Consider the following 19,837-nt stretch of genomic DNA (forward strand, 5'->3'; position numbering starts at 1 on the left):
GATGTTTTGTGGGAAACCTGCACCATTTCAATTCTATAGTATGCTACGGAATTCAAATTGCAATACAATAGAATTAAATATTATCAAATAAAAGAAACAATAAATATAAGTATCTGAAGGTATCTGAAGAAGTGTACATGCAAACGAAAGCTCATACCAGTAACAAACTTAGTTGGTCTCTAAGGTGCTACTGGAATGACCATACACCATTTGGCACAGACAGGTGTGAAAACCATTAAGTGTTCCATCAAGACCCTCTGCAATTTTCCAGTGGCCTGTGGCAAGGGTGAGTTTGGGAATATTTCGCCAGTCAGCTTTGTTGAATGATGCCTGTTGAGTGATGCTCTAGCGCAGGGGTAGGCAACCTAAGGCCTGGGGGCCAGGTGCAGCCTAATCGCCTTCTCAATTCGGCTCACGGACGGTCTGGGAATCTGCGTGCTTTTACATGAGAAGAATGTGTCCTTTTATTTAAAATGCACCTCAGGGTTATTTGTGGGGCCTGCCTGGTGTTTTTACATGAGTAGAATGTGTGCTTTTATTTAAAATGCATCTCTGGGTTATTTGTGGGGCATAGGAATTTATTCATCCCCCCCCAAAAAAAATATAGCCCGGCCCACCACATGGTCTGAAGGACAGTGGACCAGCCCACGACTGAAAAACTTTGCTGACCCCTGATCTAGCATCATCAAAGAGGGAGGGAGAAGAACACACACCTCTAGCCACTTTCTCCACTGTGCAAATGTAACGTCCCTGGGTTACAAAGGAAAACCAAAACAGCCTGCTACCTGGTACAGCCAACACCACGTGCCTGACCTTAGGCACCCTCTTCCCCGACCTATTCTCTTCGGGGTCCGCTAAGGAGAAAAGGCTCTCCTGCTGGCTTGGCCTTCCCTTCCCCCGGCTGCGGGGCGTGTTGGTCTCCATCGCCTCCGCGCGCGCTCCAGGCCTCCTTGGACACTTCGGAGCAAAGAAATGCACCGGCTCGGCTCGAAAGTGACAGGCAGGTTCACCTTGGGACCCTGGAGCCCGAGGGCTGGGCCCGCCAAGGCTGGGCCTCCTTTGCCCCCCGGTCTACTCGCCCGGGCATTGTTCGCCCACCTCGTCCTTTCTGCTTCCGGAGGCAGCGATGGGAATGATTTGCTGCAGATGACATCAGCTGCCTGGGCTGGATGCTGGCGAAGCAGCAGCAGCAGCAGCAAGCGAGGAAGGCAGCGCGCGTGGCTGTGCCGGGTCCCCTCCTCCTCCTCCTCCTCCGCCGACGCCTCCCTCCCTCCCTCCTCCTCCTCCTCCTCGCCAGGTCCCAGCCCCGCACTGTCTCGCTATAAAAGCGCCGCCGCCTCCCCGCCCTCCCTCACTCGCCCGGCTGCCTGGAGCGCGGTGGTGCCTCTGGAGCGCGCGCGGTTTTGTGGCTGTTTTTTTCCCGCCCCTCGCGCGAGGGAAGGAGGCGCCTCTTTGGAACTAAAAGCCTTTTCGTCCCGCCGCCTGAGGGGAGAAAAGGCGAGGAGGAGGAGGAGGAGAGGGGCTTTGCCAGGATGGCGACGGTGGTGCTGGAAGCGGAGACGGAGCCGTCTTGTAGCCTCCCCAACGCGGTGCCCCCCTCGCCCAGCCTGTCGCACCGCTTTCTCGACAGCAAATTCTACCTCCTGGTCGTTATAGGCGAGCTGGTCACCGAGGAGCATCTGAGGAGAGCCATAGGCAATATCGAGCGAGGTAAGGCGGCGCCGCCAGGCAGCCCTCCTCCTTCCCTCCCTCCCTCCCTCCCTCGCTCCCCTCAGGAGCCAGGCGAAGAGATACTTCAGCTGCCGCCCTCCGTCTCTCTCTCCAGGGGCGGCCAGTCGGGTGGGGAGGGGAGCGAAAGGGCTGGAGAGGCGACCTACAGGTTGCGTGGCGCGAAAAGTCCCGGCTCCCGCAGCGAGAGGGGGTTTCTGCGCCATCGCAGCCCCTGACTGTGCGGCTAACCTTGGCGCAGCCGCCTCCCCGTCGGAGCTGCTGCTCATTGTGGTCCGAGGTTGAAATCGGCGCGGGGTTTCACTGGGCTGACTTCATGGTCCAGCCAGAGAGAGGGTCGAGAAAGGGAAAATGGATGCAACCACTCCCTCTCCTCTCCCCCACCCCTGTGTGTGTGTGTGTGGTGGGAGGGGGCCAGGAGGCTCCTCCGTCTAGAACTGCGGCTCTAGAGTTGGCAGCGATCTCCACCAGCCTCGGTTTCCTACCCAGCCTCTTCTGACTCCGTTTCAGACTCTTCTTGGAGTTGCATTGCGCATGGAATGAAAGAAGCTGCAGCTGGAATCGCGGGAGGGTGTGTTTTCTCCACTGGCTGGCTGCAGTTCTTGGGTGGAGGTGGCGCGCGCGGGGAGGGGGGGCGGCGACGAGATGGAAGAAATGGCTCCCTTATAATTAATGGCTTTGTTTTTAACCATAGCTGACTTTGACAGCAAACCAACAAAACAACAACCCTGAAACACAGTCAGAGAAAAGTTGATTCCCCACCACCACCACCGCCTTCTCTGTCGTGGTTGGGGAAGCTTGTACAACATATGCACTCATCAAACAAGAGTCTCTAAATCGGCTCCTGTATTGCAGAACATGTAAGAAGGAGGCATTGCAGGAATCCTGTGGGGATTTCTTTCTTGGGCAGGTGGGTGGGTATCCAAGGTTGTGTGAATCCCTCTCTGTCTCACTTCATAGCGGTGCCTTGAGATGCTCATGGCTCTTGAGAATCCTGCAGCAGCAACAGAGTAGGGGGGAGACAGGCTCTTTGATCCCCCCCTCCAAAGATCTGCAATTCTGGCTTTTTGCAGTTAGCTGTGCTAACTGGCACAAGGAAGGTGGGAAGGGGATATCACCCCCTCCTCCCATTCTCTGAAAGCAGTTGATCTTGAGTTTGCGCCACTTTTTCCTTCTGTGAGTCATTCCGCCTTCTCGCTCCCAGCATTGTCATTAGACACCCTCCCCAACTGGCTGGGCAGAGCAGAGGTCGTTCAGGTCTTTTGCAGAGCCAGCAACAGTCCCTCCTTTGCTTTCTCTTTCTCGCCTCTTGGTGCTGCTGCTGGGGAGTCTGCCCAGAGATACCGGCTTGTGGGCGTGGTGCAGTCCGCAGTGCGGTCCCTATGGCAGCCCATAGCGGACAAAGGGCGTTTACACAGTCAAGGAGAAAAAAGAAAAATGCATTAAATAAGCATCGGAAAGTAGACAGGTTTTGCTGCCTGCAAATTGAAGCAAAAAAGATTTGGAGATCTCTTGTGCTGCAAAAGGTGCAGTTCCTGACAAGAGATGCTGCTGCATCTTCCTTTGTTTCTAACTTTAAGCCATAAGTATTCTGGGGTTTGTTTCGGGAACCTTAGAACAAAACTGAGACTTCAGAAAGATTTTCCCCCAAGAAAAACAACAGTAAAAATAAAGGACAGAAGCTCTGGTTATAAAATATTGAGCACTTTTCCTGTTAAATCTTGTCATTTTCCAGCTCCAGACATTGCCCAGCTATGGAACTGTATTGTTAACTTTTATTTTATAAAAGTCACATTGGAATACTGGCCGAAACAAGTGGATTTCTTATAGATGATCTTAAATATAATGCTCTGCATTGTGTCATTCTGGGGGATGCAGTTGTGCACTGCAAATGGGATAAATGATACACAAGTGTTAAAAGGCAGTATTCATAGGTTTCATACAAGTCCTTAGTAATATTAAGTTTTCGAGCAAATGCATTTCTTTTTTTAGTGGCTTTATCTGGGAGAGAACAAGGGATTTCAGGAATCTGCCATTTTCAAAGAACCCTTAGGCAGTGCCTTGATTACATTCTTGCTATATAGGTGTGGTTCAGCAGATGGAGGGGCTCCAGTTGGTTCCTATTGTTGCTTCACTCCCTACAAGTGGTTCGAATCCATAATTTCTTTGTGCATCTTTCTCAAATCCACATTGTAGTGAAGACGGGACTGCCTGCATTGGTGGCTATTTTTATAAATTGACCTGTTTTATCTGACACTTGCTCAGAATGAAAGTCTTTGTTTTAGACTGCTCTGGTTATTTTCTTTTTAGCTTTATCTGAAGTTTTAGCTTAAGCCTGAACTAGCTGTTACTTACTTAAAGTTATTAATAATTGATACAGTAAATGGATGTGTGTTGTGCTCTCAAGGCATCTGACGCCAACTTGCTCACATTCCCCCAGAAGAAATAAGTTCTGTTCCTGCACCATTCCCCCCCCCCCACTTGCTTTATTGTTTGGTTGTAGCTCCTTAGAAACAATGCCTTAAAAAGCTGGATTAGAAATTGAGAGCAATACATGCTATTTTTAGAAATCCAGGGTCTCTCTTATTAATGATTTTATGCTGAACCTGTTTTGGGGAAGAATGCAGATTTTTCTTTTTCTGTGGAGCTTGATTATATAGTTAATGAGTGGACATATTAAGTTCTCACTTGAAGTCTGCATTCTCAACAAGGGCCTCAGTATTTCACGTAACTTACCTGTGCTCTCGGTTTTGTGTCTTGGGCACCACCCTTGAAGATGCTGGATTAATGAGATTAATGAGACTCACTGCAGAGAAATCTGAGAAGACTTAATGTACCTGATGACTTATTAAAGGTTTATCCTGAATGATCTGGAGGATGAAGATTTGGTTTTTGTTCTAAATATTGTCAAGAGGGACTTTGTCCAGCAAAAATCTCCATAAGCTATTTGTTTTAATTCACTGGCTACCCTTTTTCAGTACTTAAAAGACTGACTCAAGGATCTGTATGAAACTCAAGATTTGTGGGTGTGCCCTGGTTGCTAATGGAGGAGGGTCTGCTGTAAGGCCTTCTACTCTTCTCACAGAAGAAAACAAGTTGATCTCAATTGGAATTCCATTGGTCACTCACATTAATAACAGCAGACTATCTAGATATATTTTTCCAGATTTCCCCTGTATTAGTGAATTTTGTGTTGTGTTTCTGACATGTTTCTGTCAGAACTGCTGAATCATGGAGCTGTATTGAGGATGGCCGGCAATGGATTGTTAATAAGTTACGACGTTTTATTTTCAAGACATAATCCTGGCTTTGATCCACACAATTCCCAGTTTGCTTCAACGATACTGCATGATATGCAGCTACAGATGATATATGGCTGGAGTTTATTTTTAAACAGCAGAAGGCAAATCACTCAATTTGGCTACCTAATGCTTTGTGCTGTGATAGCCCATCTCCAAGTGGTCTGATCATGAATGATCAATGCAAGTATGACCCCCACAAGAATATATATATATATATATATATATATATATATATATATATATATATATGCTTTCGTAGATTTTCACGGGTACAGGAATGCAGGTTTTGGTGTCCTCGGGTGTCTTCCCGTGTAAAAGTTGGGGTGTCTAGGCGACGTTTCGACGAGGTCTCACTCGTCATCTTCAGGCTGGTGCTTTCGGCTTCTTGTTACTGTTCTTGATCCTGCTCTGTTCCAGTAACAAGAAGCCGAAAGCACCAGCCTGAAGATGACGAGTGAGACCTCGTCGAAACGTCGCCTAGACACCCCAACTTTTACACGGGAAGACACCCGAGGACACCAAAACCTGCATATATATATATATATATATACACATACATATACATACATACATACACACAGACCTCAATTCAATCTTAACCACATGACAAATGATACTGAATGTTGGTCACAATGAAATGCTTGTGATATCTGGAAACCGTGAAATATGAACACTGTTTTATTATGTTGCATTAAACAAATTCTGAATATACTCTATGGAAGAACAGTAAAAATCTGCAAGGAAATGAAGGTCAGATTCAAAACAGACATCATATCTGTATCTCTACACTAAGCAACTGGGTCAAAACATCTTCTCTTTGATATTTCCCTGTACTGGATTGAACAAAGAACTGTCACAAAGTAATACTATTTCTTTTTGTTACTTTTGAATCTCTGGCTGTATACAATGACACTGAGAATAAATGTCATTGAAAACTATCTGCTTGGTGATTTTTTTCATCCTCTTGTTGACTTTGAGGGAGGCTATATGCATAACTGTGTAGGATTGCAGCTTTATTCTAACCTTCAAGTGTAAGGCACAGTTTAAAAAGTAAAGGTACCCCTGACCGTAAGGTCCAATCGCGGACGACTCTGGGGTTGCTCATCTTGCTTTACTGGCCGAGGGAGCCGATGTACAGCTTCCGGGTCATGTGGCCAACATGACTAAGCCGCTTCTGGCAAAACCAGAGCAGTGCATGGAAACGCCGTTTACCTTCCTGATGGAGCAGTACCTATTGATCTACTTGCATTTTGACGTACTTTTGAACTGCTAGGTTGGCAGGAGCAGGGACCGAGCAACAGGAGCTCACCCCGTCATGGGGATTCAAACCGCTGACCTTCTGATCAGCAAGCCCTAGACTCTGTGGTTTAGGCCACAGTGTCCCCTAAGGCACAGTTTACACTTGGCATATTCATCACCCACTAAGTATGGAAGAAATAGGTGATATGCATGTGTGATACAGGTCACAGATGAGTAAGCTCAGGTTTGTTGGTCTCTGAGAAGGAGAGTATGATTATTGCTTTCAGTGCAAGAAATCCTAGGCTCTGTTCCTGGACATATCCATACAACCAGAAGAAGTGGGCACCACACCTTTCAGGGATGTTTTCTTTCTTTAGGGGAAGGATTGTAGTTTGGTGGTACAGCAGATCTTTTGTGAACAAATGTCCTATGCCCTGTAGTATCTCTAGTTGAAATTGGATAAGTGAGCACGCAGACAGTTCTGGGTTAGAAGGACAAATAGTTTGACCTAGTATTATCTATATTCCTATTGCAGGCGCAACCTTCTTTTCTCCTTATACTTTTCAGTGGAGACAGTTTTGCATTTGGTTGAGGAAGATGTTATGAGTCAGTTCAAAGTGTGAATCTGCCTCCCCCCCCCCTTTTGGACTCTGACACTAGTGGTCATTACTGAATTTTGGAAGTTTCCACAAAGAACAGGGATGAAGGTCCATTCTAATTTAAATGATGTAGGCTTTTCAGCAGAAATTGAATTCAGAAACTCCAATGCCCTAAATGGTTGGGAACATGATTTAGCTTATATGACTGACACATTTAGTAAACATATCCAACAAAAATACAGCAGATTAATTTTTCATCCTATATAAATCTCATAAGTTTTTGCAACAGCCAGATAGTGACTCATCAGGGATTATCAGCAAATTTCATTAAGTATTTCTTTCCATCTAAAACACATCTGTAAGTATTTCAGTATGCCTCAAAGTTTGTTTAACCATTGCATGTAACACTTATGGAGGGTTCTAGAGCATATATATGCACTTAAAATATATATGCATTTATATCTAGCATTTTTAATCTGTCTGACAAGCTGATTGTTTTAAAACTAGATAAGGACTGTGTGAAAATTGTCTAAGACATCCCCTCCTTTCTTTGCCAAGATCATTTGCAACAGAAGGATCAAGCAACTGTGAATGTCATTGGTGGTACAGAATCACCATTGGAGTGACTCTATTTTACTGCGCATAAAATAACCACTACTCCCAAAAAACGGTATTGAGAGGAAAACTAGACTTTCTTTTTTTTCCTAGTGAGATTTTGTTGCTATTGCAAGCATTTTGAATTTAAATGCTAGAATTTTAAACTGCTCTCACATAACTTTTAAAAGCTTTATATGATTAGCTAGGTCCCTTGAAATTATGTCTCCTTAGCCACATCATGGTACATTTCTTTAATATAAACAATGATAAAATCTCAACGTTGGGACAGAAGTAAAGTTCCAACTAGCAGTATTCACCCATTCTAATATTACTGTGCTGTAAAGCTCATCTATTTTTAGAAAACCATTCCATGGTTTCAAGCTCCATATATTAAATGAGGGATGATAAACTTGTGGTCCTCCAGATGCTGTTGAACCCAAACTTCCACCAACCCATCTAGCATAGCCAGTGGTTGTGTTTTATGGGAGTTGTACTCCAACAATATCATTAGGTTCACAGGATCCCCATTCCCATATTAAATGCTTCTTATGCACATGTTTACACAAGTGTATAAGCACAGTCTTCTAGACTCCACTTCTTTTTTTTAACATCAGGCAAACAATTTAACCATTCAGAGTTTCTTTAACTTTCTTCTATACTTTGGTTTTGTTTTGACTTCCTCCATCAGAAAACAGGCAAGTGACCTTTTGAAATATGACATAGCAACTAGTTTGGACTTTCTTTTCAAAACATCTCTGCTTATTCTGCCATGTAGAACTACTGCTTGCAGGCTTTTTTAAATATATAGTCACAATCCTAAAACTGTCTTGGATTATTATGTGCATTTAACATTTAGTATTTGTGTCTTGTAGAGCCCTGTATCATAGGGAAGCCTTTCCCAAGCAAACAGTAAAATTCTGATCTTTTTATTTTTTAAAGTGCACTTCGTTTTAAAAGTTTTAGTGCAGCACATTAATCTGGGGGTGAGTGAACATCTACATCAGGAATAAGAGGGAAATAAATATCTAAATTGGGATCTACTGCCCCTTTGGATCCTGCCGCCTCAACTTATAGGTGGATTTAGGTGAGCACAACCTGTTTGGTCATACTGGGTGTGTCGCCATAGGGGCACCACAACTGTTATGTAGAATAGAAGGTGAGAGGCAGTGGGGGGCACCGAATTTTGGTATTGCACAGGGTGCCGCTGAAATTTGAAACCCCAAGGTCTGCAACTGCTCACCTGACCTCCTGGATGGGCTGCTCCTGATGGTATGTAGAGGAGAGACTGAAGTCCTAACAAAGGGAAAAGTGAGCGATTTCTTCAGTAGAAAAAAGAGGGCCTCATACATACAGGCCTCAAACAAAGACTAGCATCCACTGTTGTGATTGCCTGCATAAAAAAAGTTGTGAGGCTTTGGGCTTGTCACAAGTTGCCACAGAGTCTGGATCTGAGATGGAAATGTAGGCATGAGGGCTAAAGCCAGAAAACATGGATGGAGGTACCAGATCAGAGTCAGGGACGAGAGTTTTAGTCGCACACAGGATGGAAGTCAAATTCACCTTGCTTCACTTCATCAAATATAATGATGGAGTGAAGCAAGGTGAAGCAGTGCAGGTTGAGGCAAAGCAAATGCAATGGATGGAAAAGCAGGTATGCTACTCAATGGAATGATTTAAGACTGCATTGTTGTTGTTGTTTTTTTTTTTTATTATTATTATTATTATTATTTTATACCCCATCCATCTGGCTGGGTTTCCCCAGCCACTCTGGGCAGCTTCCAACAGAATATTAAAATACAATAATCTATTAAACATTAAAAGCTTCCCTAAACAAGACTGCCAAACCAGCCTAGAAGGAGCTGTCATGCTGTGGCGCCAGTTGACAGTGTTCAGGCTACTACTTACAGCCCTATGGTGCCTGGTCTAGTGTGTCTGTCTGTCTGACAGTGCTGGTGCAGGAGATAGGCTGGTTGCCAGAGGGGGCCCATTCAAAACACTCCCTGTCCACTAACCCCAGGCACTTTTGCTTGGGAATCAAACAGCTAGCCAGCTGAAGGCCCTCTTCCAAGCACAAACTATGTAACCCAACAATCCCATTTATTACGGAAAGCCCAGAACAAAAGGGTAGATTGGCACACTGGTGTGCTTGCTATTACTGCTACTATTTATAGCACTATGGTGCATGCTTTTCTTTGTAACTGCAGTGTGGTTAACAAGAGTTTGACAAGGTTGCTGTTGTGGAAAGAAATGAAAAATAAAGTTCCTTCTTGTGACATGAATTTGGATTTTGAGTCATACGGGTAATAAATGAAAGTGTGAAAGACACCAACTAAATGTGGCCTATTCAAAATTAGTTGCCACTTTTTGAGTTTTAGCCACACTTTCATATATGGCTAAAGACTAATAAATGAATTTCACTCTTCCATTGAGTTTATACATAAATAAGTGGGCAATGTAATTCAAGTTAGTGATTGTGAGGAAAGAAATGTGGTCTCAGATGACACAAGATACCCTAAATCCAATGTACGCTTTCAAAGTAAATCAGAGTAACAGATTTGTCCATTGTAGTTTATCTGCAATCAGTATTTTTCAACGAGGGAAGTTTTGTATTTTGTATGTTACATGTTATTTAAGCAAAACTAATTTACTGAATTTACTGAAAATAAAATGTTGCAAAAAAAGTTACTAGGAAGAAGTTACAAGAATTTTATGCATGCAGAATGAGTAAAAACAACAACAACCATTTCAAATTACAGTAACTATGTTGTAAATAGGTTTGAACATAGTCTCAGTTGTCACCGCATAATCCTGCTACATAATAACCAAACTAGTAACAGGTCTTAAAGTTGTGTTTACAAGGCCTTGAGCAGAAATTCATTCAACAACTACTGTACTGTATTCAGAAGAACTAGAAAATGTTTAGCATGGTGATGGATGGAGTCCTGGAAAATGAGAGCAGATAATTTATTTTTAATCACCATGTGGCTTTTAAGAGCATAGAGTATTCAGATAGGGCACAGATTTTATTAAAAGAAAATTCAGAAATACACAATCTGTTTGTATCCAATAATTACATGTATTTTATTTATCTTGGTTTTTAGGGATCCGGTCATGGGACACAAACCTCATTGAATGCAACTTGGATCAAGAACTTAAGCTTTTTGTGTCTCGCCATTCGGCTCGATTCTCTCCAGATGTGCGGGGTAGGTTTTATTTTTCTGTCTTTACCCATAAACAGCATAAAAGAATGTAAAAAAACTTACTGGCATAATGGAACATGATTTCAGTTTAATTCATTAAACTATTATTTCCCCCTATGGCAAAACAAGCCTTTTGGATAATGTGTGTTCATGTATATAGAATTATTCGTGGCTCTTCTGTTAAAAATAACACCACACAGTGGATATAAACATGGGATCACAGCCATAGTCTGTAATTCAAACATGCTTGCAAGGAAGTAAGTCTCATTGAACTCAGGGGGATTTAATTCCCTGGAAATATTCCTAGTTGGGCAAAAAGCCTTGTAAACAGCTATGCTGTGTGTCACGGCCACCCGGATCTGGTCCCAGCTCACAAGAGACCTCACTCCGTTGCAGCTTATTTACAGGAAAAGTTTATTGAAGATTTCTGCTTCTCATACAGTTCAGCATTGTGGCCGTACGTCTGCCACGTTAGACCGCTGAAGTCCCCTCTGACTCCTCCCCTCTTCCGCACCAACTTAATAGCCTGGCTCTAGACCACCTCTTCCTCTCCTTTCTTTTCCGCAGGGTCTTCCTGCCCCCCTGGGTTCCCTCTCTCCGTGACTCGCCTGAGGCTGAATCCTCTGCCGCCTCTTCCCCCCTCTTTCTGGCTTTAGGGCCGGGCTCCTCCCCTGAGCTCTCTCCACTTCCGCGCGCCTCTACGCTTGAACTTGGCGCGCGTACGTTGCTGCTGACCTTTCTTTCGACCGCTACACCACCCCCTGCTCTGCTCTCCACCCTTTCCGGCTGAACACCCTGCTCCAACCCCCTCTCTCTGTTCTCTCCTAATCCTGCTCCCTCCGAGAGGCTGACGACTCCACCCCCTTTACTCCGTTCCGGCTGAGACGTCTCTTGCTTCCTCTGTCTTCCACTGGGCTCCTCTCCGCTTCTCCCTTCTCCTCCCCTTTGCTTGATTAAGGTAACCCCCTTTTGAGAATCCTCTGACTCGCTGCTCAGACTCGTGGATTCCCTCAGAATTCCGTCATCTTCTTCCTCATCCTTCTGCCCCTCCTCCCACTCGCTCTCCGTCTCCTCTGTCATCTCCTCCTCTCTCCCAGAAACCCTGACATCCATCCCCCCCTCGAAGCCCCCCCTTCCCCCCTCCCGCTCGCCGGGGACCGGTTGTGGAAACTGCGGCTCTTCGGGGGTAGGCTCAGGATACAGGTCGTCTACGTCAATGTTCTCTGCTGGCAGTTCTGTGTAAGTGTATTCGAAGTCGGGTTCTTCCCCCAAATGCTTCTCAGTCTCTGCTTCCATCGCTACTTCCTCCGGTGCTGCCCGCCAAGGACCTATCAGCCACCTCTTACGCCATTCCTCCTCTGGCTGCTCCTCCCACCAATAAGGGGTTTCCGTGTCCACCCCCGAGCACGATCCCCTGGGCGGGCTTGATTCTGGTGTTCTTCCCTCGGGGGAAGAGAAACCCCTGAACGTGCTATCTGACAATGTGGGTGTGAAAAGCCAGTCATCAAAGTACTCAGCTGGCATGGGTCTATGTGGGAAAAGTGCATGGAACTCTTCTTTCAAAAGGGGTTCGTCTAACTCGTAGCCTGGCACCCAACTATTAGCAGCGGCTGGTGTGCCCTCCCTGGCAAGAAAATATTCAACTCCCTCCTCCCCCCATCTCGAGTCCAGTATCTCTGTGACCTCGTTAAGAGGTTCTGGTCTTGGCGATTCCCCCCTCTCAGGCGCCCTCCTACGTGGCTCTGGGGGTGCTCCTGACTCTTGAAACCTGTGTGGGGTTTTGTAGGGAGTGAGCACCGACCTATGAAAGACCGGGTGCACCCTGGAACCTTCCGGAAGGGCTATACGAAAAGCCACCGGATTGATCTTAGCCTCAACTTGATATGGCCCTAGCTGCCTGTGTCCTAACTTCTTCTTGGCCAATGACCTGGCCGGCATCGCGTGGGCTGCTAACCACACCCAGTCCCCAACCTGGATGTCCTCTCCCGCCCTCCTGTGCTTATCGGCCTGCACCTTATACGCCTGTTTTGCCAGCTCCAAATGTCTCCGCAGCTCCTCGTGCACCTCTTGCAATTCCGCTGCAAACTGGTCGGCATCTTGAGGCCCCCCCCCTCCTGGTGCCGCAAATCTCGGGAAGGTTCTGGGATGACGGCCATTGTTCGCGAAGAAAGGCGTCACCCCGGTGGAAGCGTGTTTCGTGTTGTTGTAGGCGAATTCAGCCATCGGCAGATAGTCCACCCACGCCGCAGGTCGCTGGTTGGCGTAGCACCGCAGGTACTGCTGCATGATCGCGTTGACCCTCTCCGCTTGACCGTTGGTTTGTGGATGCCTCGCCGATGTCAGGTTGATTTTGACGTGCAAGATGCCCAGAAGCTTTCGCCAGAAAGTGGAAACAAACTGGCGCCCCCTGTCGGACAAGACGGACTGCGGAAGTCCATGCACTCTGAAGACGTGATCGATGAAGAGCTTTGCGGTCTGTTCTGCCGTCGCCACCTTGGCACAAGGGATGAAGTGCGCCATCTTGGTGAACAAGTCCACCACCACTAACACCGCCGTCTTACCTCTGGAGCTGGGCAGGTCTGTAACAAAGTCCAACGCTACCCTCTCCCATGGTTGCTGCGGTGTCTCCAGCGGTTCTAGCAATCCCGCCTGCTTCTGGTGCACTGGTTTGGACCTCTGGCAGATATCACACCTGGCGACGTAGTCCGCCACCTCTCCTCTCATCTGGGGCCACCAAAAGTCTCTAGCCACCAACTCCATCGTCTTTTCTTTGCCGAAATGGCCTGCACTAGGGGCGTCATGCAACTGTTGCAGAACCTTGGCTCGAAGATCGTCGGTGGGCACGTAAAGGGCACCCTTACGAGTCAAAAGTCCATCTTGTAATTGAAACTCATCGTTGTGTCGCGACCCTCCGCGTAGCTCCTCCATCTTAGACTGTGCAAACTGATCCCTTTGCAACGCGCGTCGCACCGCGTCCAGGTCGACTGCGATGGTAGCGCACGTCCACGCCTGCGGTGCGAAAATGTGCTTTGCTGCGATTGGAGCTGCTTCCTCCAAGTATTGCGGCTTTCGGGACAGCGCGTCTGCAATAACATTGGAGTCTCCTGGGATGTATTCTATTTTGAAGTCGAAGTCCGCAAAGAACTCCGCCCAGCGCATGTGTCGCTGGGTCTGCAACTTAGCCGTCCGCCAATACTCTAAGTTCTTGTGATCCGTGCGGACCTGCACCGTGTGCTTGGCTCCTATTAAGAAGTGTCGCCACGCTTTGAAAGCTGCATGAATGGCCAACAACTCCCTGTCCCATATGGTATAATTGCGCTCCGTCTTGCTGAGCTTCCGGGAGTAGAACGCACCCGGTCGCCAGTTGCCTTGTGAATCCTCTTGCAAAAGAACGGCCCCAACCGCTCTATCCGACGCATCGGTCTCTACCCGCATGGGTCTGCCGGGATTCACGTGGAGCAGCTGCTCTTCGGAGGCGAAAAGACCCTTAAGCGTCCGGAAGGACCGCTCCGCTTGTTCGGTCCAGACGAACTTCTTCTTCTTGGAACTGAGGGTGTCAGTGATCGCCGCCGTCGCGTTCGCAAAACCTTTAATAAACTTGCGGTAAAAATTGGCAAAGCCGATGAACCTCTGGACCTCTTTCCGATTTCGAGGGCTTTTCCAGTCCAACAGCGCTTGAACCTTAGCCCTGTCCATGGCCAGTCCCTCGTCGGACAACTTGTAGCCAAGGAAATCAACCTCTCTGACATCAAACTGGCACTTTTCCAACTTGGCGTACAGCCTGTGTTCCTTCAGCCTCTGCAGGACCTCCCTCACGTCCTTATCGTGATCCTCCGGCGATTCCGAGAAAATCAGGATATCGTCGAGAAAGCAGACACATTTTTTGTAGAGGAGACCTGCTAGCACGTGGTGCATAAATGCTTGAAAAACGTGGCTGCCATTTTGGAGGCCGAAAGGCATGACTCTGTATTCGTATGTGCCCAGAGGGGTGAACATGGCGGTCTTCCACTCATCTCCTTTCCGGATGCGGATGAGATTGTAAGCTCCACGTAGGTCCAGCTTGGTGAAAATCTTGCCCCTCCTGACGGTCGCTAAAAGGTCGTCAATCTTGGGCATGGGGAAAGCTTTGGGCTTAGTCAAGCTGTTGATGAACCTGTAATCCACTATAAGCCTTTTTTGGGGCGTGTCCTTCTTCTTCACAAAGAAAACAGGGCTGCCTCCCGCTGCTTTAGATTCCTGGATGAAACCGCGCTTGAGGTTATGGTCTATGAACTCCCGAAGCTCTTGCATTTCGTCCTCCGACATGGAGTACAGCTTGGCAGCAGGCAATTGCGCCCCTGGCACTAAATCAATCGCGCAGTCGTAAGGTCTATGAGGCGGCAACTTGTCAGCTTCCTTCTCACAGAAAACCTCCAAGAAGTCCTGGTACTTGTGAGGCACTGTTTGCACCATACTCAGATGCAATGGCTGCTCAGCTTCTCCTCCCTGATCGGTCTGAAAGCAATGCTGAGCACAATACGATGAACAAAAGTTGATCTGCCTCTGGTACCACGCAACCGCGGGACTGTGCCTCTCCAGCCAACTCATGCCTAACACGATGGGTGTGTCCGATAAGTGGGTGACATTGAAACTAATAAGCTCTCGATGGTTGCCAATCTGCATCATCATGGGAGGGGTTTGCTGCACCACTTGCCCCCCCAGCAACTTCCTGCCGTCCACCGTGACCACGTTCAGAGGCGTCGTTGCAGGCAGGAGCGCCATGTTGTGCTGCTTAACGAACTGCAGTCCCATGAAGTCGGCGTTGCTTCCCGAATCGATCGTTATTGGAACCTCAAGGAGTCTCCCATCAGGCAACTGGAGTGTTGCTGTGAGCAGAACTGCCGGTTTGGGAGGCAAAGGGTCCACGCTCTGCAGTGATGCTGGGGGCTTGTCTACAGATCCGCCTGGCTGAGCCCCAGTAGCTCTGCTTCCAGCCAGGCACTGTCGTTTCCCTGAAGCTGCTCCCCTGGTTGCACCTCTGCTGTTACAGTTGCCAGCGCTGCAGTGTGCTTCTGGAGCCTCTGGGGGCACTCTTTCGCCATATGGTGCGCACTGTCACAGATGTAACACTTCCTGGTTCCTCTAGGAGGCTTCGCTTTGGCTGCACCAGGGACAGGGCTCTGGGATGGCGTCTGAGCCCTAGCACCACCAATCTCCATTGGCTCCTCTCTGTCCTTCCCCATTGGCGAGGGGTGCGCACGGCTGAAGTCCCTGTGCCCAAAAGGGAGAGTCCTTGCTTGCGCACGCGCTTGGGGCCCGTCCTCCTCATGCCACGGACGCCCCTCATGTCGAATTCCAAGAGCTAAAGCCCGTTGCACCACGTCTTCTAGGGTCTGGGGTCTGTCCCCCCTAGCGATCTCATCCTTGATGGGGGGGCTCAATCCCTCCCAAAAAAGATCTCTGACCGGTTTACTGTCCTTTGGCCAATCTAAGGCGGTGAGCAATGCAAAAAATTTAGAGTGGTATTGGCGCACAGTCGCTTTCCCCTGCCTCAGCCCGTGCATTTGACGGCGCGCAATGTCCACATCCACAGAGGATTGAAAACAAGAATCCATCGCTTTGATGAACGCAGTTGAATCGCGACGGGCCGGTCCATCTTCGCGCCACAAATTGCGTAGCCAAGCCCTGGCCTCCCCATGCAGGTGCGAAACAATGAACCCCACTCTCTCCTCCTCATCTTTAAAATCGTGACGGAGTAAGTGCAGTGCATATACAACGTCCGCTCTGAAATTGGGATAGTCTTGCAAGTTGCCATTAAAATGCGGAACTAGGGCACCCCCCCTCCGTCCAAGCGCAATGCCCTCCGCTCTGGATCCCGGGGCCCCCGCCTTGTCCGCGCGCTCCCACCTTGCCTGCAAATCCTGGCACGTCTTCTCCAAGTCGTCATTCTTCTTCTGCGAAGCAATGACTGCCGATGTGAGAGCGGTAACCTGATTCCGCAATGCAACCAGCTGCTCCTCAGCGCTCATGGCTGCTCCCGTTCGTGAGCTTCGCAAAAAAAAAATTTTTGCTTTCAGAGAGGGGACTTACTGTCACGGCCACCCGGATCTGGTCCCAGCTCACAAGAGACCTCACTCCGTTGCAGCTTATTTACAGGAAAAGTTTATTGAAGATTTCTGCTTCTCATACAGTTCAGCATTGTGGCCGTACGTCTGCCACGTTAGACCGCTGAAGTCCCCTCTGACTCCTCCCCTCTTCCGCACCAACTTAATAGCCTGGCTCTAGACCACCTCTTCCTCTCCTTTCTTTTCCGCAGGGTCTTCCTGCCCCCCTGGGTTCCCTCTCTCCGTGACTCGCCTGAGGCTGAATCCTCTGCCGCCTCTTCCCCCCTCTTTCTGGCTTTAGGGCCGGGCTCCTCCCCTGAGCTCTCTCCACTTCCGCGCGCCTCTACGCTTGAACTTGGCGCGCGTACGTTGCTGCTGACCTTTCTTTCGACCGCTACACCACCCCCTGCTCTGCTCTCCACCCTTTCCGGCTGAACACCCTGCTCCAACCCCCTCTCTCTATTCTCTCCTAATCCTGCTCCCTCCGAGAGGCGGACGACTCCACCCCCTTTACTCCGTTCCGGCTGAGACGTCTCTTGCTTCCTCTGTCTTCCACTGGGCTCCTCTCCGCTTCTCCCTTCTCCTCCCCTTTGCTTGATTAAGGTAACCCCCTTTTGAGAATCCTCTGACTCGCTGCTCAGACTCGTGGATTCCCTCAGAATTCCGTCATCTTCTTCCTCATCCTTCTGCCCCTCCTCCCACTCGCTCTCCGTCTCCTCTGTCATCTCCTCCTCTCTCCCAGAAACCCTGACACTGTGTATCATATTTTGCACACGGGTTCTGTTTCTGGACAAACATTTTTGCAGAATTCTACATTTTCCTCATATACTACCTTTTGTGCAATAAAATAATAGTGCAAAGAAAGCCCCACTGAATTGAATGGTGCTTACTCTCAGGTAACTGGGGTTAACACTTCCACCTAAACTGTAACTCTGCATATCAGTTACATTTAAAATAATTGGGCAGAGTGCTTAAGTGGTTATAGATTGACATGGAAATTTGAATAAGCAAATTGTACTTAATGGCCACCCAAGGCATTACCATTTTTTTGCTGCTGCATCATCATGTTAGGCTTGTGGTCTTCTAGATCCTTTACACATGTACTATTGGCAAGCCAGGTGTCTTCCATCTTATATTTGTGCTGCTGGTTCTTCCTGCCCAAGTGTAGAACCTTACATTTGTCCCTATTGAAATTCATTTTGTTAGTTAGGACCCTGATATAAAGATAAATTAAACACATTCTGGGTTGGCTCTTCTGCAAGCATGTGTGTTCACATGCCTTTCCTGACCCAGTTCTCTTCACAAGACTCCTGTAAGGAGGGAAAGTGTTGTGTTAAGTGGCTAACACTTGTCTGGGGTGTCTGTATGTTCAAGTTTATAAATAAAATACTAGCAAGTCTTCACTCACACTCAGGATGAAATTTAGTAATTCTTAAGTCTACCCATGGAGCTTAGTGAACCTGCTCATAAGCTGAAATGACCTTCTGAAAGGTCCTGTCAAAACCTTTAGGAATCTCACTCTCTTGTTGGAAAGTGTTGGGATGTTTATCAAGCTGAACTTGCTTGTTTTGGTCTAGTCCAGGCATGGCCAAACTTGGCCCTCCAGATGTTTTGGGACTACAACTCCCATCATCCCTAGCTAACAAGGATCAGTGGTCAGGGATGATGGGAATTGTAGTTCCAAAACATCTGGAGGGCCAAGTTTGGCCATGCCTGGACTAGTCCAAAACAAGCAAGTTCAGCTTGATAAACATCCCAACACTTTCCAACAAGAGAGTGAGATTCCTAAAGGTCCCACTTAGTTAGGAGTAGAGCAATCATATCCCCTGATACACATTGCTGAAAAGGAATTATTGGGGTGCTGGCTTCATTGCTGCAGTTGTCCCTGCTGCACCTGCTTAAAGTGTGGTGATGCTACTGCTGACAGCATCAATCCCTGCAGCAGCTGTCATAAGACCTCAAAAGCAGATATTTTAGGGCAGGGTGGTGGTGTGCTATGATGTTGGCTCTGTTTGATTCAAAGGTGGTCCACACCTGAGGAGGAGATGAATCCAGGCCTCTGTGCTAGTCTGTAGCTGGCAGGGCAAAAAACAAAGCTTGATCCTATCAATGGAAGAGCCTGCTGCTCCATTCTACCCCAGCCTTGGATTAGGACTGTTCTCCTAGTCACAAGGAATTAGCCCCAGTGTACACATGCAGCAGAATTAGGCAGTAGAAATGGGCTGCATTGCTCCAGGCAGGGGTCTTCCCTTTCAAAATAATCTTCAGATTTATTTTAGATATACTTCCTGCTGTGTAGACTTTATACTTGCAGGGGATTTCTTTAATGTAAGAAAGCAGTGTGAGTCTGTTCCTCAAGTCTGAAGAGGTAGAGTCAATTCTGTCATCTTAGTCTGTTGTATGCATAGCCTTACATTCTTAGAGGCGATCTGTTCAATACAGAATACTTTGGTGGGAGGAAAAACAGCCTCTCCGTAACTGTAGAACTTGAACAAAAACTTATTGTCTTACAAAAAACGAGTAGCAACATAGGCAACCTTATAATGAGCTACTTCAAGGATCCTGTAGAATGCTAGGACTGGCTATCACCAATGACATTCTGATTATTCTTTTCTGCCTTGCACTGCATAGTATTTTGGACTGGCCTGGATCACACTGCTGTTTTCTTTTGCAGTAATTTCATTCGTTTTCTTGCAGCATTGCATCAGATTTTGTAGCAGAAACTATAACTGGCGATTGCATTTCTCCCCCCCCCCCCAAATCAGAAAAAAATGGCTCTGGGTTATTTTGGGCTTTTACAAAACAATGAAACAAATATGTAGATGTAGTCTTCTAAATGGCTGTGTTCCACAAGTTCAAAAGTATGTTTACAGTATTGTACACTATAGTGCTGAGTTTATGAGCCAATTTCATATTTGTTTGAAGATACATCCTTTTTTTTAATGTAGTGAGAGAGGATAGGTGAGATTTTATTCCTAGAGTATTTAACATAAAATCTGATTTAATAATACTCTAATGTAAATGTTTTAAACACTGATGCAGCTTAACTACTTGTGGCACTATTGCAATGCTGTTCTAATCCTGACTTG

At 47.3% G+C, this 19,837-nt stretch overlaps 1 protein-coding gene across 1 annotated transcript in view; it reads left to right on the plus strand.

Moving 5' to 3' along the window:
* The first annotated feature begins 1,481 nt into the window (after positions 1 to 1,481).
* Positions 1,482 to 19,837, plus strand: part of MAP1B (microtubule associated protein 1B) — a 74,288-nt gene continuing 55,932 nt past the window's right edge. The window contains exons 1-2 of the mRNA XM_081929321.1: positions 1,482 to 1,710; positions 10,567 to 10,668. Of these exons, the coding sequence (XP_081785447.1) occupies positions 1,533 to 1,710; positions 10,567 to 10,668 (280 nt within the window). The 5' untranslated portion in view covers positions 1,482 to 1,532. The remainder of the gene's footprint in view (positions 1,711 to 10,566; positions 10,669 to 19,837) is intronic.

The sequence above is a fragment of the Podarcis melisellensis genome (assembly GCF_964234715.1).
Source record: "Podarcis melisellensis genome assembly, chromosome: 11".
Lineage (NCBI taxonomy): Eukaryota > Metazoa > Chordata > Lepidosauria > Squamata > Lacertidae > Podarcis > Podarcis melisellensis.